The sequence below is a fragment of the Agelaius phoeniceus genome, chromosome 16 (genome assembly GCF_051311805.1).
Source record: "Agelaius phoeniceus isolate bAgePho1 chromosome 16, bAgePho1.hap1, whole genome shotgun sequence".
In the NCBI taxonomy this organism is placed as follows: domain Eukaryota; kingdom Metazoa; phylum Chordata; class Aves; order Passeriformes; family Icteridae; genus Agelaius; species Agelaius phoeniceus.
Window position 1 is genome coordinate 9,119,591 of NC_135280.1, and position 27,919 is coordinate 9,147,509.

The window sequence follows — 27,919 nt, forward strand, 5'->3', positions numbered from 1 at the left end:
AGAGTAATACAGATCAAATACCTGGGACACTGAAACAATCTTTTCTTCTTACGTAACAGTCAGTAATAAACACTTATAAAAACACATTTCTCATCATTAACATGATTTTTAGTATATAGACTGGTGCCATAAGTAGTCTAAAATAAAGGTTCTTCATTGAGTAATTTTCACTGGGCTTTTTATGCCACTGAAGAAAATCCGTAGAGGGGCATAAAAATTGTGACCAGCAAATATCCCCATGGATAAATCTCCTTCAAACAGCTATTTTTGTTACACTATTACACCATCATCAATAGCTGCTGCTCAGGATTATAATTTACTGCCAGAGTAAGTGTTTCAGGAACTGGTGTCACCATGTTTGTGGATCAGTTCCTGACTGTCTGCAAAGATGACCAAGGTAGCTGGAATGGCTTCATGTTCACAGTTGATGGCAATGTTACTCAACTGATCACTGCACCCATTCCTCCAGCTGCTGTGTTTTTACTTCCTGGAGCTTGCAGAAACAAGGAATTATTTTCCTGTTGCCAAATAATTAGTACTGCTGCACATTCAGATTTTTTTTTTGCATTTAGTATTTGTTACATATACCAAGGTCTTTAGTTCAAGGACATACAAGGTCTTAACTTCTAGAATAACTACTTATGTTTTTATAAGTTACATCATGGCTAAGCACTCAAGCCATATCTACACTGCACACTTTGGCCAACAGTCAGAGAGAAAGGTGTGATCCACATCAGTACCACACTGCAAATGCCATTATACTGAGGGGAAAAACCCCAAACTCTCCTTTCTGCAGAAATACACTCAGAGTTTTGCTGGTATGAATTAAAGCTACACCATGGGAACACCCTGCCAGTACCCCATGCAAGCCCAGTTACCCTGGCAGTGCTCCTAGGGGTGCTGTATCTTCAATCCAACTTTTATTTCCTCTTTTTTTCCCCTCCATCCTTTCAACTGTTGTGGTTGCACAGCTCCTTTGTTTTTGTATCATCTTCAAAGCAGCATATCACATTTTCACAAAAGGAAATATTCAAAATGGTAATTTAAAAAAGTTTATTACATCAGTGAATCAGCAAATAGTGTTTATTTCCAACAAAGCCACATTATCTTTTTGTCTTCTTTCATCTAGATTTAGCTGTATTTAATAGTAGCAAAAATGGGACTATAAAATGTAGAATGGAGATGAAATGAAAAAGTTGAGATGTAATCTGAGGACTACTCAAATACAGTGTAATTCCAGCTCTTCTCCCCAAAATGCAGCCAATTTGTGTACATTTATGCCTTACATTTTCATATATTTGCTATAGAATGCAAATATTTTATACCCAAATAAAAACTTCCTAAAGGATAGGAGTATCTTTAATTGCATAATGTGGATTCTGTTAATGAATTTATAATCATACAACCTCTCAGTTTACAGACCAGGTGACATTAACTGGAATTATGGAAATGGTAATCAAATGTACTAGATGGGATGAATAATGGAAATACTGACTTTCTATCTACTGATACTCCAACCCACCAGGTGATTATTCAGTTTAATATTAAATACTCAGTCCAGCCTCAAAATAATGAAGTTTTAAAATCCCACGTTAAGTTTCCTCAACAGTGGAAAACTGATGCTGGAGCATCATGCAGTTTTCAGATACACTTCAATGCCTTAAGAAAAAAAGTTTTAAAGGACCTAGCAATTTAGGAATTTAACTGTAAGTATTCTCCAATAATGGTCACTGCAAATTTCAAATCCATGAGCTTACTTCAAGTCAGTTGGCTATCTGGAAATCTTGTCAGTCCAGAATATGAACAAGACAGTAAGGTTCCCTGGCTTTTAATTTCTTCATTAGTTTAAGATCCAAGGAACTGTGGGTTTTGTTCACTTGGTAGAAACAATAAAAAAAAAAAAGTTACTTTTTAAACCCTGATTTACCAAAAAAATAAAACCCAGAGATTTGCAGACATAATAAAATTTATTTAAATTCCATGCATTACGGTAGCTACAAGTGTAGTCATATGAAACTGAAGGACAATAACTTCTTCTGTCCATACAATGTAGCTGTAAGTGAAATGAATGGGAGTTCCACAGTTACAAAGAAACAAACAAAACAAAAAAAAATCCCAAAAAAGGTAAATCTGTTTCAGTTTTGAGTTTCAATTCAGATACAGTCACTAGACTGTAAATCTTTGGGGGAGAAGAGGGGCTCACCGATTTTACAGCTGAGAATGTTTAGTTTAAGATATTCTGAAGAAGCTCAGAAGATACCTTTTAATAATTACTACTAATACTCTGGAAAATGAAAAAAATCCCTTAGCCTTCATCCTAATTGTTAGAATCAGGACAGCAATTGCAGACAGTCCATTTTCAAAGTGCAGCTAAATAGGGTTTTATTATGCAGCTCCTTCAAGTTGTACTGAGTAAGCTTCACTTTGAACCAGTTTTGCTTTAATTTCTCAAGAAAAACTTCACTGGTCCTCATAAGCTTACATTGCTTTTTGATATGCAAAAATTTATAGACTGTGCTTGATTCTGACCCTCCCATATTTCGGTATGTGCAAACTCTTAGGGATTTAAATAGTCTTTCTCCCTCTCAGTTCAGACTGATCTTTAAAACAGCAAGGATTATCCAGCCCTCTAAATTAAAGACAGGGTGAACTGAGTAATTTATGTAACTGGCACTTTTTAATTGGCCCAGTTCTCCCACAAAATGTAGCTCTTATAAATACTAATAGGCACTATTGCCACAGATTCTCCTATTTTTGCAAGTTTCGCTGATTTACTGGTTGTTAGCATTTTCTGCAGTTAAGAATTTAATAATGCTGAATTTGTATAAAGACACATATGTAGTTCTAGCCTTCAAAATTGACTTCCTGTGTCTAGTAATGATGTTAGGTCAACCTAAATTTGCTGAAGATATTAACAAATGTAAAGCTAATGAAGGTGCCACATTTGCATGAATGTTTTTTAATTTTCAGAATGCATTCAAGAAAGGGAAGGGGCAAACCTAATTATTTTAATACAAACTTGGTTGAGTGCCCAATTGCCTCATTTAAAACTGTGTGTGTGGGGAGGCTGAGGAGTTTAGAAAAGTCCAAGTAACCAAATATCTGGGTTACTGGGAAGTTAAAAAGCTAATGCAACTGCGTTACATCCGGATAAAAAACATTATTCAAAAGCAATTCCAATACCGAAAAAGATTTCAAATTGAATAGTTTATTAACATGGTAGTCATCTTTGTAACATGTGCACACACACTCGCACACTCTGAATGATCTGCCTGGAAAAAAGAGGTCTTAATAGAGATGCTGGGGGAAATTAAACATTAAAAATCCTTTAGATTTTCATAATTATAGGCAATTATGTCCACATCACTTACAAAGCTATTGCCGAATCTTTCCAAGGAAGCAGAATTTGGGAGAAAAAAAAAATTGTTTTTGGGAAAATTCAACAGTGGCATAGCAGAGCTCTCAATATGAGAAAGCTGACATAATGTGGACCTTTGCTGTGAAATTTGTCTTTGCAAAATATGGGGAGAAGTTTATCAATGGGCAGAAAATAAGACGGCGGTGTGAAGTAGGCTTTTGCTGAGTCGATTTTCCTCACAGTATTGTGCGGGGTCATTGAGAAAAACGCTTAGTCCTTCTCTGGAACCAGTTTCAGAACTTTTCCAATTGCAATGGTCTTACCTAAACCAAGGAGACAAACAGCAGAGTTATATTTACTGTGAAAGGAATGCAGACATCTCCAAGAACATGAAAACCTGCCCCAAAACACAGGCTCTTAAGTATTAGAAATCACAGAGAATAAGAATAAATTATTATGTTGTAGCATCAGTGTATTTTAAAAGCACAATAAAAATTTAGAAGTAGTAAGCCTGCTATTCAGACAGCAGAGAACACAATGTGGATTGTGGAGAGCCTGCTTCTACACTCATCTCAGGAGGAAGCAAGGCACAATCACTACCAGAGCTGTTTACTATTCTTCAAATACTTTATTTTAAACATATCCCACAAATCTGTGAGTTTTACCAGGGTGTGCATGTGAAAGCCTAACATACAACCCCCCTCATATTTTTCAACTTTAAAAAGTGAAACTCTGGTATTCACATTGTAGGTGGACATTTCAGGACACATTAAAAAAGCACTGCTGGTTATTTTTCAAATCCAGTCTTTTGTTTCACAATGCATATTTCTGTACATTACTCAAATAAAACACTCTCTGTTACTAGCAAGGACTCTGCACAATGACAACAATTTGCTTAGATTAACTTTTCCATTGTTACCCAGAGAGTGATTTCCCCTAGATAACAGCATTTTAATACCTCACTGCCTGTGGCTCTGAGTCCAAGCAAGCTTTGGCAGCAGTCAGTACCTGCTGCTGAAGCAGCCTTACCCTCATCCCTTAAGGTGAAGCGACCCATCTGAGGGAAATCTTTGAATGTCTCAAGGCAGATCGTTCCTGCTGTCCTTAAACGGGCAATGCAGACTTGATCTTGTTTCACAAAACGGGGCCGTGTCTTACTTTTTTCTCCTGTTTTTTTGTCTACCAAGCAGATTAAGGCCTGGGTAAGAAAAAAAATTATAGTTGTAAGTGCTAAAATAAGGGTAATTTTTCTGTTTTTTACAAACAGAATCGGTCTAAGAAAGAATATACTTACAAACAAATACATGAAAAAGTTTGCATGGTTTATTCAGTCACGACATACACCACTTTGCAGAAGGCTTATGCCAACAGGAACACTTACAGCCACTTTTTGTTTGTGTTAGGGCACAACCAAAAATTCCATTCAAGGCTGGAGCTTTGTTGCTTTAGCTCCTCTAGAGATGTATGACTGACACAACCCTTCATCCCAACAACTGGATTGTTTATATTCACATCACAACTTAAAATGACACTTACTGTTATCTCAACTTCTTCAATACAGGTGTGGATGTGCAGCACTGCATTATAACCTGGGCAGATAATGGATTTGTGCTCAATTATCACTATCTGTAAAACAATTCAAAATAAAAAAGTGCATTTTTCCTGATTTCAATTATAAAAGAACAGAGAATAATCAATACAGAAGTATATTAAAAAGTCTATTGAACAATATACACATAAATTTTTATCAGAGCCAAATTTTTAACTTTATAATATGAAAGTAGAAAACTGAAGAACTAGCTTCATGAGGTCTTGCTGTCACCATTTTAAGTATCTAAAACTTCATTGAGAAGTTACATTCAAAACAACTTATATTTTAAAACCTCTAATTAATGATGTCAGTGTTAAGTATATATGTTATTGCCCATTTAGAGATATGGCAGTGAATAAGAAATCTGAACTGAAACTTCAAACTACTGAAGTTTTAGATTTGGCAAAACAAAAAATATTTCCATGTTTTTTACCCCTCTATACAGCAATTAAAAGTTGTTATTTTACCTGGGCATCAAATGTGCGTCCAGAATGACAAAGGTTGTTGAGATCACAGAGAATAAATCCTGGAAGGATCTCTTCCTCTTCAATTCCCTTCAGTCTGATCTTTAGATTTTCACCTGGGGCTACTGAGTCAGTTTCTACATCATCAGAAAGAATTCCAAGAACTTCCACATTGTGCTTAAAGAAAACAAAAACATAGTTTTTCATTGTGAATATTTTAGTCAGGTACAAAATCATTGTAATATAACAGTATTTCAATAAATAATTCTATTACAGTTTAGGTTAATTATATTTGGTTCTGTCAAGCTTCAGAACATTTAAAAAATTGAATGATGAATTACTAATAACTAAATTTTTTAAAAGAAGATTATTCTTTTTCAAGTTTTTTTTTTTGTCCTGTTTCCCTTTGGGGGAAAGAAAAAAAAAAGGAAAGAGGGAAAGAAAGAAGAAACTCTTGAGCAACATTAACCCACAGCAGGTAAAAGTGGACAACAAACAGGAAATAAAATCCAATTGAAGTGTGATAATTTGTAGTCCAGCAATGAGTTTACTAAGGCAGGAGAATCCAAGTTCTGCTAAGGAGCTACACAACACCCCCTGTGCCCAGAAACATCACCCATGTAAAATGGGAGAGCTTAGCTGTGCTCAACAGGGCAACAGAACAGTTTCTGATTTAAAGCAATCAGTATCTTTAAGAACAAAGCTCTTTTTTTATGGTAATAAATTTTTAAAATATCTAAACCTTCCCATACCTTGTTTGGCATCATCACAAGCTGTTGTCCTTTGCAAATAGAGCCTGACTCCAGCTTCCCAAGGACCACAGTGCCCATGTCCTTCACAAAGAGAAATCATTACATAGCAACTGAAAACATTTTCCTGAAGAGTCCTCTATTTATGATTTACCTCTGAGTTTGATTACTCAACTCTGTGAATATCTAGCACTGCTAGATATTATTAGTAATATCTAGATATATATATAATATATCTAGATATATATATATATAATATAATAATAATTAGATATTATTATTATTATTAGTAGTATTTTGGAAATCGTCATGAAAGATTACAGATTTTAGGAGTTTCATATAATGCCTAAATTATTTACTTCCCTTCCCTCCTCTATTCTACAGTTGGAAATGTAACATTAGCAAAGAAAAAAGATACCCTCTAAAAGTACAGGAAATAGTAATTTACTGCTATCTGAAAACAGCCTCTTGATACTTCCTATATTATTATTTTAATCTGTACCTTATATTTATCCACAATTGGCAGCCTGATTGGTCCATCAACTGAACGGTTGAAGTTTGGCAAATTATCCAGGTATGGAATAAATGGTAATCCACTAAAAAAGCAGAAGGCATTGTTTCAATTTCATGAGCACCCTTCCATTTAAAAAAATTATTCAAAATGGATAAATGCAGTCCAACAAAAACAATCATATTCATCTTATCATTTAGAAAAATGACCTCTAAGATAGCTAAATTTATTATAATATCCCATCAGCAGTCCCCTTTACTTCAACCAACATAATAATACTCAGGAAATGCATGTTTTTAAGTTACATTACAGGCATATTTTACACAAATTAGTTATGCCTTTGAAACTCATGACAGATCTGTAATATATTTCAGAAATACAAAACCATAAGCTAGGTTTAAATGTGATTTCCATTAATTCTTTTTAAAGTACACTGAACAATATTGAAAAACTTGACATCCACTGAGAGGCATGGCTTGTCCCTAATTAAAATACAACTTCAAGCAAAGTGCTCACATCAAACAATTACTCATTGCAGCAACGTCAGCTGCAGCATCACTGGCAAATTCCAGTGCTCGTGAGGCACTGAACTCACACAGCCAAACACTGCTAATATTTTACTGATAATCTTCTGCAGCTTCCAGTGCTTTTCACTGGCACCTTGCATGGCTGTGTTCTTGTTGCTCTGGCTGTACTTCCTCAAGCACTTTGGCACACAACTACAACAAACCACACTCTGCTACCTCCCAGCTTCACTGAAGCATTTACTTTTATTGAAATATAGCAAATATTCAAGTTGCTCAATTTAAGATACATACATATACCAAGGACAGAATTCTGACTGTTCTTTAAGGTTTGCTCCAGTCAGTCCTGAGCAGGGCATGAAATGAATGTCCTTTTTGGGATTGAAGCCAACTTTCTTCAAAAATGGCACCAGTTTCTCTTTACATTCCTCATATCTATTAAAATAACAAGCAGATCAAGGTAAATTCCACTTATTCCAGCATAACATAATCCTGTGCTTTAAAAAACACGCAGACATTTCAGTTCCATCAGTTAAGTTACTGTGTGAGCAGCAAGCAAGCCTAGTTAAGGTCTGGAGGCCTATCTGCATCTTCTCCCCAGCCTTCCAGCACAGCTCAGTATTGTGTGTTCCCCTATTCCCCCTCATTCCTCTGCCCCATAAAGCATCATCAGTGCTCTGCCCACGCTGCAGTGACAGGGCTGGGGAGCAGCAGCACCAGCTGCAACTGCTTAAAGCAAGAGATCCAGGCCAGGACAGACCAGGACAGACCACAGACACCTCCTGAGGTCAGGCTCCAGGCTGGCACTGCAGTGCTGCCTCAGTCTCCTACAACTAGGTTTAATCTATTTATTTCTCTCACACTGCCTCCTCTCAGTTTGGGGTGAATTCAGTAATGTCAGAAGGCTGGGGCAGGACCAAGACAGAGAATGGGGTGTGCCTTTGTCTCTTAGTGAAGCAGGTTGACATTCCAAGGTTGCACAGGCCCTCATGGCTTCCCACTAAACTTCCACAATTCTGGGCAGAACACACAGCAGCTTCTCTGAAAACTCTGGCAAACTCACAGGTAGAACACACAGCAGGTTGTCCCACAGCTCTGGCAAACTCAAACAAACCCTTCCTTTTTTAGACTCAGTATAAAGTTTCCAAGTCAGTAATTAAACTAGAATGCATGGGGGTTTGTTAGATATATCTGCATGGATCCAAGCAGTTGATAGAGAATGTTGGAGTGCAGAGCTTCCAGCTTAATTGAGAAGCACTGTCCTGGGCACTGAGCTTCTGGTTTTCCTGCCAGTTTTATAACCCCTGCCTTTAGTCCACCACTCAACCATCCTTTCAGCAATAATGGGATACAAAAATTACTTTACCTAGGAATTATTCTATTGGAGTATCTGTCAGTTAAGATTAGTTTTTTAATATTAACTCACCTTTCATTACTCCAGTTTACAGTTGGATCATCCATTTTATTAATAAGAACTATTAAATGCTTTACACCTGCTGTTTTTGCTAACATGGCATGTTCTCTTGTTTGTCCACCTTTCTCAAATCCAGTTTCAAACTCTCCTTTTCTTGCAGAAATAACCTAATTAAAGATACATATTTTAATAAAGGTTCTACAATTCTCTCAACAGAACAATCAATAATACTGCCTTATTCAAAAAACTCTGGGTAGTCAGACTAGTAAAAGCTTCCAAAATGCACTGGTATATTCTCAGTATTACCCATTAGTTTCTGCATTGACATGTAAAAAATTCACATGACACCTGTGGACAGCTTTAAGAAGCTGTTAAATTACTCCAAAACTCACTCATCTCAGTAAATGTAACATTTGAAAATTCTGCCTGCTGAAAGTAACTAAAAGAATAAAGAAGTAAACAAAACAAACAAACAAAAAACCCCCAGAAACTTAATTGCATAGCACATGCAAAATAAAAGTATCAGATTTCTCCTTACCAGCACAGCAAGATCAGCTTGAGAAGCCCCACCAATCATATTTGGAACAAAGCTCTTGTGTCCAGGAGCATCTAAAATAGTGAAGTGTTTCTTCTCCGTTTCAAAATAGGCACGACCCACTTCTACTGTTTTACCTTTGTCTCGTTCTTCTTGGTTTGTGTCTAAGGCCCAAGAAAGGTACCTAAAAAATTCCAACCCAAACACTCTATTGTTGTATCAATTTTTATTACATTTATATAGAATTTGTTAGTCATAAGGGATATTTTCTCTTACTTATTTTAACCACCTCAGCATTGCTAAATGTAAAGTCACTACTGGTCTTGGAAATACTGAACTGACTGATTTGTGTGTACAATGAGCTGCAGAGCCCACTGCCAGCTCTCCTTCACACAACTATAAGGATTCTAAAAATTCTAATAAACATGTTTCATTTTCTAAGTTCTTCAGCTGTGATCTAACCTCATATAATTTAAACTTTGCCTCAGTCTCAGAAACACCTCAGGATCAAATACAAAACAATTTTTCCTTCTCAGCATAATTAACTAAAACATTAGTTCTGACTTGCACATATCATTATTGAGAATTATAATTACTAGTTCTCATTTATTTGCACATATTAAGCAGAAGTTGGCTATGAAATAGACACCATCTTTATTCACAATATCTTCAATCAATTTTCATTATACAGACTCTTGTCCCCTCCTAATAATTTTTCCCACTGGCCAACAAGAAGTTAGCTTTCAGTTAGGTAAACTGAAATTAAAAAAAAAAGCTACTTAGATCCTTCTGGTTTTGTGAAAACTGGTGACTATAAAGAAAAAAATGCTCTTACTAGTGATAAAAAGTGGTAAGAACTCAATTGAACTGGTTTAACACAGTAATGGTTTTTGCCATTAACAGCAGCCTGTAGCCATCCTTAGCTTTTGTTTTGTAGTGACTGGGGGGTGTCTGAGGAGATGCTGCTTGGACAACAGTTGCTTGGTGAAAAAACCCATGTCACCCTTTCTATTCCCCTTCACACAGGATTCAGTGAGTTCAGGTCAATGCCCATCCCCTGAGGATGCTCTACCCTAAGGAAGTCTTTAACTGCTCTTTTTCCAGAGCCCTTTGAACCCCTTTTATCCTCCAGCCAAAAGGAGAAAGCTTTCAAAAGGGAAATCCATTTTGCAGTTGTTTGAAGCAGAAATGAGGCTGCTACATGTGCTGTATACACTCACTGCCCCCACAAAACCCAACCAACCAAAAAACAACAACAAAACCCAACCCAAACAAGAGGCCACAAAAAATCCACCCAGGACAAGAGCACCATCGTCTCTGGGACAGAGACTAAAACCAGTTGCAGTGCAGTAAAGGGCAAAGGGTGCTGCTATCTTCATGAAGTTCATACCATGTTTCTCTGTTTTTTTCTTTAGCTTCTCTTTCATATTTTTCAAGTGTTCTTTTGTCAACCATTCCTGTCAAATACCTAAGGAGAGGGAAAATAAAAGTGCAACTTTAGAGAAAGCAGAAAGGTATTTCCAAATAGTTACTTATACAATCCCCACAGATTATTATGATTGGGAAATGAAGATACTAATTTTTTTTTAATCTTCACAGAAAGGACAAAGTTTAACCAATGGTATAAAGCTGTTTCAAATTTCATTTTAAAATACAAAGAAAAACAGCCATGCTCTAAGAAAGTGATTAATTTAAAAAATTTGATAATTTTTGCTTTTGCATAGTTGCTTCTATTAAGTGAAAATCCTATAGCAATAACATTAATGTGCTGGAATTAAAAAATTCCAAAGACAGTAAGTACCTCAATTGACAGGGACAGAAACATTGTTATAAAAGTATTAACATATGCTGATTAAAGCCATAAAGAAAATATTACTCATTTTAATTGATGTTTTTTAATTCAGAAGAACAAGAAATCTAAAAATTTAAGTTTCCTTACATTATTTGTCCTCCAATAGTTGACTTGCCAGCATCTAAAATAAAATTAATTCAAGTCATCAACAATGTAAAATTCTAGAAACAGCAGACCATTATGAACTAAGTAATCTAGTTTGTTTCCAAAGGATTTATTTTTTGAACCACAATCTAAGTTTTTGGAAGCATCTTTCACTTTCCCTTGTTCCTATTATAATTTGCTGTCAATTACATTACACCAAATTTTGAACATGCTGTTTTCATATATATAAATTCAGCATTATCCATAACAAAACCCCCTCACCAAGCAGTGATCCAGCTAAAGCCAGGGTCAAGAGTGGGAAGCTCTTCCAAAACCCCTTTCCCTGCTTCCTTGATCCCTGTCCCTAACCTGTGTGGGCTGGTCTTCAATACTGGGCTGTACCTCTGCCCACAGCCCCTTTACTTCATGTGACTCTATTCTGAATTTACCCAAGGACTCAATTACAGTACCTTTAAGGTGGTAAATAACTACAGAAATGAAAAGACAGAATTTACTGTATAACTTGTGATTCAGTAATTCTGCTCTACTTCTGACACCACCCAAGTTTTTATGAAGCTTGTTGAAACTATTAAATGAAAATATTTTGCTATAAATGCTTCTTTTGACCATTAATTACGTTAATATATTGCTGTAACACTACTAATTTGAATATTCAGAATAATATTTTTTAATCTAATAGCAAGAACCCTAAAATAAGTAGAAAAGAAGCACCATTTTCTGATTTTGTTCTTCAGGTCATAAATACAGATATATCACTTGAGCACTCAACAGGAGCAGCTGCTTGAGAAATCATGAACACAGGCACTGTTGTGTCCAAGACAACACACTCTACTCCTGGCCCTCTACCCCTGACAGACCTTTAAATGTTTCCTTTTCCAGAGCAGCTTCATTAGAATGAATGCTCCTGTGAGCCTCAAGACATGAATACAAGGAGCAGCATTAATTTCTAATCCTCTGAGTTAGAGGTAATGAACACACAACAGACACATCCAAGTACTTGGATCCACGGATTCTTACACTTCCCCTCCTCAGAACTCACCTACGTGTCCGATGAACACTACATTGACGTGCTCTTTTTTAGGAGCACCTGGAGGTGCTACAACAGATTTCGGTTTTGGTATTTCCTCCTCCTCTTCCATCATTTCCTGAGCGCTCTCCTCAGAGGGCCCCGCATCCCCTGCAGGACCCCCTCCTAGCTCTGCTTCACTGGGCTCTTCTTTGTGGTCCCATGACTCTTCTGGGGACATTTCTGTCTCTCCATTTTCCACTAAAAATGAACCAATTAGATATATTCAAATAGATAAAGAAATTAAAAAGAATTACAAGGGGAAAAGCCCCTGCCCCAAAGGCACCATCACAAAGCTACCAGGTCTGTTAACATTTTCCTATAGAAAAAGGGACAACTGCTGCTTGTTTCTGAAATGATTTAGACCAGGAGCTTTCAAGCTAGCTTGTGTGCTGACATAAGAAATCTAGGATATAGAAACTTCTGTTTTAACAAGGCAACAATTTTACAAAGAAAAAGCAAATCTGAAGATCCACTCAGACCAGCACAGTAGTCTGAATCCACAGACACACACTACCATATGTTTAGAAAGCAAAGGAGAGGGATTATAGTTTAAGTTCACTCATAAGCCTTATAAAAACAATAAGAAAGATACAATTTCTATGTTCTGATTGTTCACATTGCTGACCATTTTAAAGTTTTTTGCTAATCACCATTCCACACATGTTTATGGGGCTATTTGGTAATATGAAATTATTTTTTAATAAAGCACTCATCATTTTACAGTGTCCAAGCAATCCAGCTGCAGCTCTCAATGCACACTAGTGTTCCATTACCTCTTTCCTCACCCAAGTATAAAGATACAACAAAGTACACTAAGGACTATTTGTAAGTGTAAAGGCTCTACTATTTTGTTTGCAGTGATTCAGCAAAAGCACTGCAGTAGTACATGGTAGTACTATCATAGTAAAAAGGAACAATTCTCATCTTACCAACAGATTCTGAAATTTCCATGTTAACAGCAGCATTTGAACCTAGAAGGAAAAAAAAGGGAGGGAAATGAATCATTAGACATATACTTAGCATGACAGTAATCAAGAACAAAGAAAAATGAGTGACTAAATGAATAAAAGGATAGTTCAGATGTTTTGGCACTTGCCAAAGTTTTTTAATATACAGGTTCATTTCAAAAATTCTGCTTCGTACTAGTTTCATGATCTTCCATAAGCCACTTTATGAGCCTTTCCCCAACTGCCCATGAAACTGTACATAAATACAGATAATCACATTGCCTTACAAGAGTAGTATGAGGATAATGAAGATTGGAAAAGGTTCATAGAGATTTAAAAGAGATTATTTGCAATAATTTTTTAAAAAATCATGGAATGAAGAGAAATGACTACCTTCACAAGAGGCTGTCTGCTCCTCTGGAGAAGGCTCTACAGGTGCACCTGCAGAGAAAAAAAGTTTATCTTTTAAAGTACAATGATGTTACCAATTTCCAAACTTTGCCATAAGAGACCATCTCCCAATTTTATTGCAAGAATTGTATGGGAAGAATAACGACTCCCCTCCCTGCCAAGTGGTACTAAACACAGCCTCTAAGCACAAGTACTGCTAAAGAACACTGCCTGGACATGGTGAAAATAATATACCACTTCTAAAAACAAGCCATTTCTCCACCTGAATGGAAAGATACACTTAAAGCAAGCAATTTTCTATACACAGTATTTTACTTGCCCATCCTCTTTGAGCATGCTGGCTGTTGGTAAGTGTTAGTGTCTAACTGGTGTTCAAAAATAGCCAAGCAGTTTCATTGTATCCAAAGACACAATGTGGTGTCACAACTGCAGGGAAAGGGTCTTACAGCCATGTCTACACTGCTCTTATGCCTCATTTCTGTTAAATGTTGAATAGGAAACAGAAACAAGCTATTAAAAACAAATTCTTAACATCTTCTGTAGTTATTAAGGTCAAGAGATGATAAATTCATTCAGATGTCTGGTAAGTTTGCCAGTCCTCTCAAACACCAGAGCACAGTCCCATTACATGGAGGGCAATCCCACTGGCCATGTGCATCTACCAAAGCCACAAGTATGGCTTTGTGGATAAATTCCTCAACCCTCTCATACACTAAACCATGCCACTACATTTTATGCTGAGGTGTAACAATTATTAAACCCACTAGAAGTGATACATTGCAATTAACACACCACTCAATGTTTTGGGATGTTATTTCACATGATCAAGGGGCCTTCTATAACTATACCTAAAACCTTAACCTACGTAGTTTTCTCTTGTTCTAAGTTGAACTTATACCAAGAGAACATAATGCTTTGAAACACGTTCTCTTGTTTTTCAACCACATACAAAATTCATAGCCTCTGTTTAGCTGTACTCCAGCTCTCCTTCAACTGAATTCTGAACCCAGATCTTAGAGCATCACTTGCTCTATACGCATGATGGGACCTAAAGATGAAACAAATCCCCTCAAAAGAACAAAGGCACCCAGAGAAGGACCTGCTTCTAAGCCTCTTTGCTTTCGCACTGTTTGCGTATTTGCTGCAGACTCCTCTAAAGTGGAGCAGCGCCTGGAGAGCTGGCAGGGGGCCAGAGGACAGGGCTTTGCAGGCAGGGTGAATGTGGGTCACAGCACAACAGCCAGTGGCCAGCAGCAAACCAGGGAGGGGGCACAGCAATGCCCAAATGGAAGCACTGCCTGCACCCCTGCCTTGGGTCACACATGAGCAGCAATGCCCAAATGGAAGCACTGCCTGCACCCCTGCCTTGGATCACACATGAGCAGCAATGCCCAAACGGAAGCACTGCCTGCAGCCCTGCCTTGGGTCACACATGAGCAGCAATGCCCAAATGGAAGCACTGCCTGCACTCCTGCCTTGGATCACACGTGAGCAGCAATGCCCAAATGGAAGCACTGCCTGCACCCCTGCCTTGGATCACACATGAGCAGCAATGCCCAAATGGAAGCACTGCCTGCAGCCCTGCCTTGGGTCACACATGAGCAGCAATGCCCAAGTGAAAGCACTGCCTGCACTCCTGCCTTGGGTCACACGTGAGCAGCAATGCCCAAATGGAAGCACTGCCTGCAGCCCTGCCTTGGATCACACACGAGCAGCAATGCCCAAATGGAAGCACTGCCTGCAGCCCTGCCTTGGATCACACATGAACTACACTCCCAAAACCAAACCAACCAGGCTTGAAGAGAATGAATTCATACAGTCAGTAAAAGCATAAGAATAGAATACCCTAGATCTTTTTAAAGAAATGATCTATCACTCCCCTTTGGCTGCTGGAAAAGACTCCAAGCAGCCCATTTTTGAGTGTGGTAAGCAGGTGGCACAAAATCCAGGTATGAACCTAAAGCCTCCATTTTGTAGCACATCAAAGATTGTTGGCGATTTCACACATACTGTGGTTGGGATGCATAAATATTTTAATTACAAGATCATTTCAACAAGCTTTTGATTTCACTCCAGAAGTTTGTCTGTAATGAAAAATGTATCAAATGGCAATATTAATGCACTTGCCTTGGAACAGACGTTCTACGAGTGGTTGGAGAGCTAGTTAATTTCTGAGAAATATACTGTCAGTCAAAACCATTCATATAAACTCAGGTTTTACTTTCTGGTCTGCAATACAGCAGGTATGCAGACAGGAAAAAAGTTTCTTCACAACTAACAGAAGAAGAAGAATAAAAATTTCGTCTGTAAATTTTGTACAGGCCTAGCACACAAGAGTCAGTAAGACAGTTTGTGCATGGATGCTAAAGAGCAGCAGTGCCACACAACCAGGGGGGAACAGACAGTCAGCTACAACCACAGCCTTTTATTAAACTCTGGGCACTTTGGTACACAAGTGGCAGACATCCTTTGGAAGAAGACACTGAATTGTATCAAACATATACTGTTTCTTCAAAGCAGAAAGAAACATAAACCACTCACTAAAAAATTATTGTTAAGAAACCAAATAAATAAAGAAACTTAATTTCAAAACTAACATGCTCTAAGTGACAAAAAAACTCACTCTCCACAGTAACTGTTTACTTCTGATAAACAATTTCAGGTAATGTCAGGTTATTTCAGACAAAGGCTCAGATTTACCATACTCCATGTGGAAGTGAACAGATTGCCTGAAAAGTGCCTTAAGACCATCATCTGAAAAGAAGGGTGCAATCCTACTGCTTCCCTAGAGCACAGGGCTGGTGCATTTTGGTCTGCCACCTCTTCTCATCTGTGAAGATCATCCAGACAGGAATCTTTCATAGAGAGGGACTCAAAACGTACTTTGTAGGAAATCTGGTTTTAAAGTCAGGACATGCCTTAAGTGATGCCAATTCTTAAATGCCTCAAATGACTGGATTTATGCATGACAAGCAGCTTGAGGATTTTACACCTAACCATCTCCATCCCTCCTTCAAGCCCTAAGTCAAGAACTGCTGTTGCAATCTTATCCATGGTATTACATGGACTGAGTGGCTTATCTTTAGTCCTGCTCAACATCAGAGCCTTAGGACATTTTTTGGAATATCTCTGTTGTCAATGCCAAGGGCAAAAATGGATACAGATGCTGCATTTATCTACTGGTGCTATCAGACAATGACATTATGTAATTCAGAGTCTTGTCTAAAAAAGGTAATTGTGGGGATTTTTTAAATGCAAAATTCACTGGAAGAGTATGTGCACTACCAATACAGAGTCCAAAACTGCACAACTTGTAAAACCCAGTGACTGATCTCTTTAAAACAGATCTCATGTCCCAAAGAATCCACTCTGCCTACTTCATTCACACAGTATTCTACTACTGATAAGTTTGTAGCATATCACATCAAGTTTTGTACTTGTTTGCATTTCTGTTGTACAATAACCAAAGCTGCACAAGGACAACAAATTTGAAGTTATCATCCAACCTCTGAAAATATTGTTTTAAAAGACTATAAGCTAGGAACTTTGCAGCACTAACATATTAGAATGCTTGCAGATAAACAATAGAAAATTGCTCTTTAAATTTCTATTAGAATGTAGCAAGTTTTTCATACCTAGAACAGGTACAGCTGGTAAGAATCAATATTAGAACAGTGGTTAAAACACAGCATTAAAGTCAAACTCAGTTGCTAAGCAGTAGTGACAACCTCCATCTTTACACAAACCTCAGTGTTTACCAGATTCCCAGAAAAAGCTGATAAAGGTCTCCACACAAGTAAGAACTGCCCAGTGGTTGACTGGTAATTCCTGAACATCAGTTACCTGAAGCACAATGCAAATGAATTCACAGAATTGATGAGAGGCATAAATTTGGCACAATACACAGCAGCACTCAGCTCCCAGCCTGCTCTGCTGCTGGAGTGATAAGAACCCAGACAGGACTGGAACCTGACAACTGGGATAGACTACAGAGTTAGAGAAACTCTGCACCATACAGCAGAGAGATTAAAAAAAAGTAAAAAAATTAAAAAGACAAATTCAGCCTGAAATAAACATCTTATCTACAAAACTTAGATGCCTGTAGAGTGAATTTGTTACTGCTTCTCTAATACAGGCATCAAGTTCCTTCACAGGAATTCCTGAAGGGTGAAGAAACACATGACACCCACCTTAGGATTCCCATCACCTTTTTGAATGTGTAATTCCAATACCTGAGTTCAGCACATCTTTACACAATAGTCATACAGACTCACCAGTTTTCATGCATTACATAACAGATGTTTGCCCCCCTTTTTTTAAATGAAAGCATAAAGGGAATTACAGCAGAGTAAAAAAATAAAAGTCCACATCCAACACACACAGCGTGAAAAGCAGAACAAAAAAAGCCCCAAGAGATTCTTAGATAACAAAAACACACAAAAATTATGTCAAGCACAACTACAGCTAAACAAAGTGCTTTATACTCAATACTTAAAATTGTACAGAAAGAAAAGGTTTTCAGGAGTTCACTGTAAGGCAGTTGTTTTGAAAGTTAAACCCAAAATTAACTTATTCTCTCTGCTCTATAGCCTATGCCCCAGCTTCACCACTGGACACACCAGTTTTTAAAATGCACCAATGCAAAAGCAGCTTTAATAGTTTAACCTGACTCTGTAAAATTCACAAAAAATAATTAGCACTTGTTTCATATTCATAGGCTTTTATTACGTGTTAGCTTAGTAAAAGACCCACCTTCTTCCTTCCCCAGTGAGGACACACCTTAAGCTTATCTTATCTAAACTTGACATGCTCCTTAACAACTAAGTTTAAAAAAGCTTATGGGGATTTTCAGGGAATATAGTGAAGTCCTCTTCTGCTTAAGGCCAAGTATTTGTGCTCAGCTGATAACTTGATTTTTAAGACAGATAATCAGGAAACCAAGCTCAGTATTTCAACAGTTCAGGATTCCACTCTGACAAAAATCTCGTAACTCGGTATCTTTGACTCATATATTTAGTATTGCATCTCCTGTCCTAAACTAACTTTTGTAATGAATACAATCACTGTCATTTTCCCACAGACCTCTTCAAAACATAGTCATTAATTTAATGGATTAAATTATGACTGCTTTATTCCTTCATAATAAAAAACACAAACTAAAACCATCTTTCTATCTTGGCTTCATACAATCAGCTGCTTCTTTTCCTTGCATATCTGTCAGCATAAAACAGGAGAAAAATGCCAAAATTCCTTAAGTGGAACTGTAAAACCAGATTATAAATAGAATCCAAGAATTATCCCAATTTATTTTTGTGTTCATTTTGATAGAGCAATCAAGTTTTAAGATAACACCATGCTTTCAAACACATTCAAGCAGTAGCCCAAAGCAGAGTGCCACACACACACACACACACACAGCCAGCAGGCTGCCTCAGCCCCCAGGACAGCCCCTGCAGTGCACAGCTGACCCCAGAGGTTTGTGTGTCTTTTACTGGAGTCATGCAAGGCCACGAGGGTGATGAATTATTCTAACAGGAGCAACACAATCCTGGCCACCTTCCTGGGGACACTTTAGGTGTAGACAAAGGACATCAGTGTAGCACATTGGCACCCTGAGTGCACCACACAGGTATCTTCTATCTGATCACCCAGCAGTGCCAAGACATCCAGCCTTTCTCTGCACTCAGTTTCACAAGTGGCTGCACAGCTCACCTGTCTAGAGAAGCTGATACAAAGACTGCTCTAGATAGACAAGTGACAACTCAAATCAAGATTTTCAGATAAGAATTTATCCCATATACTGGCACTGACAATACAACCCCGATTTGCTGCCATTGAGCAGTTCCAGTTTGCAGTTCTGAAGCATTAACAGTAACACACCAGCACTGCTGAGGAAATCATCAGCACAGGGCTGTTCCAAGGCTGACATGAAAAACCATGTAGCCCTTAAACATAACAGCTTCTTGAACTGTAGGCTACTGTCTTAGACAAGCCTTTCTCAGCAAGTTCATATGCAAAGTGAAGTTCTTGAGGACTGAGACACTGAAGAGTCTTACAGTGTAAAATGAGATACCAGGCTTTGGAGAACACAGTGGCACAGATAACTCATCCTGCTCTGCAAACTACAGGTTTCAGAACTGAAGTAGATGATACTGAAACTCCACCTCTTGTGTCTGACTGACATATGGATGTCCCAGCTGCTACAAGGTCAGAAAAAATGAGGGCAGGGAAAAGCAGGAAGAAAAATGTTATACCCATTTATTCACAGCACTTGAAGGCTGAGGATGTCCAGCTGCTTGAATTCAACTGCTTCAGGAGTGACTACTGCAGGCAAGTGAGGATATTTAGGGAGTGAAGCAAACAGGGGCACTGAATCTTAAGCCAGATGTTTGCTTGGCTCAGAACTGTAGGGGCAAGTTGTTTAAACTGGAGTCATTAGCAAAGATCTCCAGAAATTAATTTGAAGTGGTCAAGAGAACTACCAAACTAAACAGTAGCCCTAATACCACCAAAATGACAAATGCTTTCCTTACACCCACTGCTGCATGTCACACTTTTTATTCTTATTACTTACATACTAAGGATGCTTTTTTTCTCTTGCTACTACCACTGCATACTTCAAATCAGTGAACAATTCAGGTTGGAAATATCCCAGGAGTTAGCTAGTTTAGTCTCCTGCTCCAAACAGAGTCAACAGTGAATACTTAAAAATTATTTCTGAAAAGAAGAACTAACACAAAATACCATAAAGACCATACAAGGAAGCTGTGATAAATTTTACCAAGAATCCTGTGAGTATTCAAGAACTACTATTCAAAACTGAACCACAAAAATGCAGATTGATGCTGCATTTTCAAAAACATTTTGATTCTCTCATACCCAATTAAAAAAAAATAGAAATCTTATTAATCAGACGTTGGTGTTAGCTATTCCCTCTGAACCATGCCTTGATATAGAAACAAAGAAAAAATGTAATTTTCTGCTACATACATCTACAAAATTAATGAAACATAGTACAGAAAGAAGTCATAGAAGCTAAAGAGTGAAGTTGCAAGGCACAGGTGTGACTATGAACATTTAGAGGCCCTAACACAATCCACTGTCATTTCATTATCACACATGGCCTCAGTTGAGTTTAGTTTGCTAGTCCAGCAACTGCCAGAGTCTCCCCAGAAGTACAAAGTGTCTGTGACACCCTCCCAGCTCACCTGGCACAGAACTGTGCTGCAGCCATGGCTGTCACAGACAGAAAACCAAAGTCTTATTTCACATTTCCAACAGAATTCAGCAAAGAGATTTTCTACAAATGAGTTTGACTTGGACACAATTTGATAAATGTAAATCCTCATAGCTACAAGCTTTAGAACATACTGGTTTTAGTATATTCCTTAGGTTCAAAAATGTAAATAGTATGCTTTTCCCATATAATCAAATGATAGTTTCAGAATTATTTTGGAATTAAATTAACTGGGAGCATAAGTTATATGGGTGGTAAAATCAGTCAGCTTTCTTCCTAATATACAATTTCCAATCAAAAGAAAGCATGTGTAAACCAGTTTGAAACCAAGATTTAGGAATGCAGGTCTCAGGAGTTTCCCAGTTTTAGAAAGTTAACATCTTATTCCATAAATGACTTCTGAGAGTGCTCCTTCTGTGCTCTAAACATAAATGACAGGAATTTTATTCAAATTACTAGAAACATTAAGTTAGTGTGCATGAAAGGAAACACTCTTACACACTGCAGCCACACAATGGAATCAGTCCTGTGGAATTTTTATATGCCACGCTGCTACTACACATTTATCCTGATCTCTAATGGCCTTTGAATTACTAAGGAATTATGACTTGAGCAAAACCTCACCAAGAGAAAGTTCCAAGAAGAAAGCACTACTAGAACTTAACTTTAGGCCACTGAAATTCCTCAAGTGACACCCAACTTTTTAGATTTCTTAAGGTTTAGATGTATCAAGACTAATTTAGGTTCTTCCCTACTACAAACTACGTAATGAAGAATGAGTGTCACAGAGCACCTCATTCCCTACGGGAACAAAAGCAAACTGGGCTGCTGCAAAGTAACCTATTCAGCACCACTGTCTAATCACATGTTGTTCTGACTTCTTTCCAGAGCAAGCTCCACCTAGTTCTTCCAGCCAGGAAAGTAGTTGTCACCTTATACAAACACCTGCAAGGAGAAGATGTCAATTATCTTCTGCAACCAAGCAAGCAGACCTGGAGCAGTACCTAGCAAGTACAGTATTCAAGTTAAGAAAGAAATAGAATTTTTTAACTTAAGGGTTTTTTCTGCCTAATCTTAGGGATATTGAAGCTACTCTAGAGAAAGTGAAAATTCTGAACCTTAAAGAAGATATAGCAATCAAGGTAAATTCAAGCCAGGTGGATTCTAGCACTATGTAGGAAATGTAACTCAGCAACGAAGACACAAAGCAAAGCTATCCTGATCACTCCAGATCATCAGACAGTTTTCAAGCCATCCCTAATTTCTGGAAAGAAGCTCATCACAGGTTGTTGAAGTAGCAAAAGAGTGGAGAAAAGGAAAGTGAAGAAAAAATTAGTAGGTGAGGAGATGTAGTTTGAATTCCTAAAAAAAAAAAATTAACTATAGAACACCTTAGATGAAACCTTAAAAAAGCAGCCAGGAAAAAAAAAAATCAAAATTATTCTAATAATATTCAAAACACTAAAAAAAATCTTTCAGTATTGATTACATAGCTAAAAAACCCAAACTTTTGATTCAGATTGCAATATCTGAAAAATACAGGAATGGATTTTGAAGATAAATCAAAGGTGCACCACGTGTGCCCCAAGGTACCCAGTCTACCTCTAATCTGTGAGCTTTAACAGATACCTTTATTCTAAATGGAATTCAAGAGCCTGCCCATGGCTTCTCTGAAGGTTACATTAATGCACTTAGACACTACTTGCCTGCACAGTAAATGAGCTACAACTTCTGCTAAAAATCAGGAGTGCTGAACAGCTGTAGAGAACATATAATCTAACATAAGGAACAGGTTAATATTCTCTTAGAAAAATATTAAAGTGTCATATTTTAGTTGTTAACAACTATTAACTTTAGATACTATGGAGATCAAGACCAATTAATATACTAAGGAAAAACACAATAAATAATATGCCACAACCAACAGGAAATCAAGCCAACATAATGTAACAACTAGTGTCTTTAGTGAAATTAAATTACTAGATAAATACCTGAAACACTAGCTTGTTTCATATTATACCAATAGGGATACCGAAAATTATAAGAAAAATTAGGAAGATTTCAAACTCCTTAGCTGCAGGAGTGACATTAAAATCCTAACACAAAGTTAAGCAGCATGTCCAATGTTTGGAAGAACCTTCAGTTTGGAGCTGAAAATGAAAAAGTAGGTCTCCTTTAATTTCCCATATGCAAAGTAAATCTAGTATAAACATTGGTTGCGCACACAAAGATCCTTTGAAATTAAAAGCAGGGTAAATTTCAGGTTATTCCATTAGCTGAGGCCAGCTGGACAAAACTCCCTTCCCTACTAATCCTTTATCGGCATTATGTTAAGAAAAAAAATAAATTACTTGATATAATCTTCAAAAAGACATTTAAGATACATCTGAGGCCCTGGTGGCTGAAGAAGTGCTTTTCTCCCCAGCAACACTAAATTTATAACCTCCAAAATCTTCAACAACTCCTAGAGTGTTACATGTTATATATTATATATATGACATATATTATATTGGTTTTATGTATTATAGGAAGAGCAGAGCTATGTGGTTTTGTCCCATCATGGGTGACCCTTTGCGAGCAAAGGTCCCCGCGAAACGCACACGGGACCTGCAGGGAGCCAGAGCCCCCGGTTCCTGCTGCTCCCCGGGCAGAGCTCCGCGGCCTCCCCCCGCCGGGCCCCCCCGACCCCGGGGCTGCCTCGGGGCCGGAGCGGCTCCCCCGCGGTGCTGCCGCCGCCCCCTGCCCAGCCCCTGTCCGCTGCCCCGGCCGTGCTCCTCCCGCCCGGGGACCCTCCTGCGGCCGGACCCCGCGCCGCCCCCCGGCCCGGCCCGGCTCCTCGCCCGCCCCGCGTGGCCCTTTCCCGGCCGCCGCGGGCCCGGCACCCCCGCCCCGCTCGCCCCGCGCCCTCCCAACATGGCCCCCATCCCTCCCTGCCTCCCTCGCCCTCCGCGGTGCCGGCCCCGCGGTTACCGAGCGGCGGCGGCGGCGGGAGGCCGGGCGGGGGCGAGGGCGGCGGCAGGCCGGGCGCCGGGCCGCTCCGCAGGAAGGACGGCACGAACTCGGCGGCGTGGACGTTGGGCACGAAGGGCTTGGCGTTGACGTTCAGCTGCCGGCTGAAGGCCGCCCCGAGCAGCTCCTGCTGCGCCTCGGCCTCCGCGGCCGGCGGGGCGCAGCCCGGGCCGGCGCCGCTGCCCGGCTCGATGTCCGCCTGGTCCCAGCAGTCGGGAGCCGAGTCGCTGCTGCTCCCGCTGCCGCTCCCGTTCGCCTCCATTTTGTGGCGGCCCCACAAGGCTCCGCGGCCCCGAAGCGTCTCCCGGGTGAGGGGGGAGCCGGCGGCGGCACCGACTCAGCACTCGCTCCGCGGATTCCGCGTGTGCTCCGCCGCCCCGACGCGAGCGCAGTGTGGCCTCTCGGGCCGCCGTACCCCCTCCCGGCAGCCTCTCCTACCGCCATCGTAGTAGTTTTTATCTCCCCCGGCCCTCCTCCTGCCGCACGTCCGAGGCTCGGCGCAAGAACTACAATACCCGTCATACCACGCGCGCGCACCCGCGCCCCGCCTCCTGAGGACAGACGGGAAATGGAGTTGCCTGCGTTACTTGCGCGCTCAGGAACTGCAACTCCCGGCGGCCCCCGCGCGCGCCGTGCGTCCCTGCCGGCTCCGCCCCCTTTTCCAAGGGGATGCGGAACGCGGAGTTGGCGCCTCAGGCGGGACCGGAACCGCCCGGGTCAGCGCCCAGCGGTGCCAGAACACACCGAACCCGTCCTGGGGAGCTGAGGTGCACGGGGACAGGACAGGCGGGACAGGAACCGCCCGGGTCAGCTCCCATCGCTTCCCACCGAACCCGTCCCGGAGAGCAGAGGCGGCTGCAGAGCTCCCGGGGAAGCTGGGGGAGCACACGGCCTCCCTCGGGATGCAAAAGGAACGCTGCTGTACCTGTCCAGCCAAACAGGGACAGGATGTAGGGAAAGTTCCAATTTTGGTCATTCTATAGGACACTTTGACTTGATTGTTATCATGTAAAAACCCATCCAGTTAAGCCAGAGTCAGTAGGACTCTGCAAATACTGAGGCCCTCCCTCCACTGGTATGACTCTTAGAAGTTTTTAAGACAAAATCTCAACAAGCAAACCCGAAAAACATCGCTTGAAGTTAAGTATATTTGGAGGAAACAGAGGGGAAACAAGTAGATTTTGGTTATGGGGCTGCACGAGGCTGTGGCAGCATTTTGTCTTGTAGGGTACAGTGTGTTTATAACTAAACAAAACAAATATTTGGGAGTTTCTTGGAGTGCTGACATGTGAGGAGTGAGTCATCTGCAGCATTATTCATATCAGAACACTAGGACAGATTACAGGGTTGTTTTAAAGCAGGTGGTCTTAGAACTAAAAATGAAAGATCTCCCTTTGGTACAGAGTCCTGGACAGTTTTGGTTGGAGAACAAAAGCTCTCCTGAAGAGGCATTTGTGTAATGTAATCCTGACATGAGAACCAGAGGGTTTCTGGCTGCACACCAGCAGCAACATGTGGAGCATGGACAAACAAAAGCTTCTACAGATGTTAATGGAAATATGGACTTCCAACAGATCATAACCAGGGAAAACATTAGTGTGCAAGGTAGCACTTACAAAAGCAAAAAACAGAAAACCCCATAAATCCAAAAAAAACACCAACCCCAAAGCCCTACTAACACCACAGAAAGTTCATTTTGGAAGAAAAAGTATCACTTATAATGAGAGACTAAAAACCTGTGCCTAAGTGGAAGCCCTTCCTTCAAGCACCACCAAGAGGTTAACCCTAACCCTATTCTCTGGCACAGAGTTACTCTCCAGTTTTCAGACATTGTCAGAGTCTATTTTTCAAATCGAGTGTAATTAAGGAAGAGTCTCACCTGTGCTACTGTTGTAATATTTGGAATTTTGTCAAGCTGCAAGTAAGTCCCAGCTGTGCATGGCAATCACTTTTCTGTTTAACAAAAGGAAAAGTAGTACACAGTGCATTGTTAGGGTTTGTTTTCTCTAACCTTTGCTTGTTAGGTGACTTTTATTAGCCAAGAGGTGTCTGATACATTTCATATAGTACAGAAACAAGGTAGCAGCATTTCAGCACTCAGGGATTACTGGTGTTGAATAATAGCTAGAACTGCACTGGAGAGCAAGCTGCATGCATTCTGCTGACAGAGTGACTTGTTCCTGAACACTTTTTACTGTCACTGTGAGCATGGAACAGGTTTATAATGAGTACAACAATGCTGTACAGCAAGCTGGTGTTTGGTTTGAGCCCTGACACAGCCTCCAGGTCAGGAAAGCCTCAACTGGAGGCAGGAGCTGCCTTCTCTGAGCAGTTTAGATATACCTTAAGATGATCAACACAAGGAACACAGAGAAAGCAATTCTTGCACATGTTTTGGCATTCCTTAAAAAAACTTCTTGAAGGTTTTTGAAATGGGCCTTCTTTCCAATGGCTCCTAAAGCACTGAGTTGTGATAATTTTTTGTGTTTGTGTAGAGGGAGTAGGGCCAAATATGTGTTTGATCAGAGATGCTGAAGTGCATATTACCACTGATTTCAGGGAAAGAAAAACCTTTCTTCCTTCCTTCCTAGGTACTTTTTCCCTAGGTACTTGCTAGGATATAAACAATTAGTCCATAGAATTTCAAAAGGTGCCAGATGTCCTTCAGAGTGTACAAACCTGTTTTGCAGGCTGTCACACATGGAATTGTGTAAACTCAAACACTACATTTTTAACAGGGCTAGTAGTTTGTTTTTCCACTTTGGAACAGCTGGTACTCAAAACAAAAGCAGAATTATGATAATTTTACTGGCAAAATATCCACTGGAGTGTAAATGGTCCTGTTTGCTTGAGGTTTTAAAGCATTATTAAAGCTTTTCTTGTTTAAATCTCTTCTGCATCAAAATGTTTGGAATAAATATACCAGCTCTTCATTTAATAAATGCTAAAATGCTTTTCTTATTGAGAATCACCCATATAAATCCATTTTCATGTCATGAATTACTTAAGTGATCAAGACTGCTTAGAAAAGAGGAGTCTGGCCCAGCTTAGGGGTAACCTATGATGACTGAGGGGCAAAGAAACTGTCCCCCCACAACTGCAGTTCTTCCATCCTTGTGCTGCCTCTGAGCTGCCAGACCCTGTGCTGAGTCTGTCCAGCTCATTACATTTAGTGCCAGAATAATCCATTTCTTTTTCCTCCTGGGCTACTCAGCTGAATCAAATAAGATGCATTTGACAAATGCCAGGGCTGGTATAAAGTAAGAATGGGGAACGGGACTTATTTTTTGGTGAGAGCAAGTTATTAATACAATAAACTATCCCAAGGCAGCTTCACCTCTAATCTGCAGTCTGTGGTGAGTCAGTCCTGCAGCAGTGAAGTGGAGGGCTCTGTTCATATGATATTAGAAACTGTGGGCTGTACTTTGGTAGTAACTTCCACCCAAGCTCCCACAAGCACTTTGCAGCCTGGCAGGGACACCTATGAAGTACCAATGTGCTAAAGAGCCATGTGAAGCAGAAGAGAAAGATGGATTTCACTAGAAAGCTCCAAACAGGTTAACCCCTTCAAGAAGTTACTTGGTCCCCACCAACAGGTAAGTTTTTAAAATTCCATGAACTACCAACAGCCATAAAATGGAAAGAGAGTTGTTTTAGGGTGCTGAGTTACGACTGAATTGACTCAGTTTACCTTGACATCAAGTAACTTCCTGAGCTACTGCAACATGGCAAGAAACATTTTGGCTGAGACTGGGAGGAGCAGGAAAGGAATATAACTTCCCTTTCTGGTGTGGCAGCAAGCTGGGATTGGAGTGACACAGTGTGAGCCATACCCTGATATTTAAAGGTATTCAAATATGTACAGTAGCTATGCACCTAAATGAGCAGCCTGATATTTAGAATTGCTTTGAAGTCAGAAAGAGCCTTTAAAAACAAAGCCAAAGGAACAAGTTATTTACTTAGGAGAAAGAAAGGACAGGAGGAAAGAGGTAAATTATTAGAAGGTTGCCTAGGTGCCAGAAATGTATAAACTAATGTTCTTAAAGCCTGGCAAATTCTTTCTCCAGGTAGTCTGTGAGGTGTAGCTGAGAACTAGAGAATAGAAAACACAACTGTTTCACCATGATGGCTTCATTAAGAGCC

The 27,919-nt window shown here is 39.7% G+C and overlaps 1 protein-coding gene across 1 annotated transcript; it reads right to left on the minus strand.

Moving 5' to 3' along the window:
- Positions 1–1,036: 1,036 nt before the first annotated feature.
- On the minus strand, positions 1,037–24,193 carry GSPT1 (G1 to S phase transition 1). The gene is made up of 15 exons (XM_054643323.2): positions 23,738–24,193; positions 13,513–13,560; positions 13,102–13,143; positions 12,143–12,370; positions 11,086–11,119; positions 10,537–10,614; positions 9,150–9,330; positions 8,624–8,778; positions 7,492–7,632; positions 6,665–6,758; positions 6,166–6,246; positions 5,417–5,590; positions 4,895–4,984; positions 4,388–4,556; positions 1,037–3,681 (listed from the first exon to the last, which is right to left on the minus strand). Exons 1-15 carry the CDS (start codon positions 24,036–24,038, stop codon positions 3,629–3,631), a joined length of 1,869 nt encoding a protein of 622 aa, XP_054499298.1. The 5' UTR covers positions 24,039–24,193; the 3' UTR covers positions 1,037–3,628.
- Between the last annotated feature and the right edge of the window lie 3,726 nt (positions 24,194–27,919).

Bases quoted from the DNA above. Each gene is read 5' to 3' on its own strand.
- GSPT1 (XM_054643323.2), bottom strand. From the start codon at position 24,038: ATGGAGGCGAACGGGAGCGGCAGCGGGAGCAGCAGCGACTCGGCTCCC. The intron at 8,779-9,149 runs GTAAGGAGAAAT...ATCTTTAATTAG, and splicing joins AAGCTGATCTTGCTGTGCTG to GTTATTTCTGCAAGAAAAGG. The intron at 7,633-8,623 runs GTGAGTTAATAT...TTATTTTAATAG, and splicing joins GTAAACTGGAGTAATGAAAG to ATATGAGGAATGTAAAGAGA.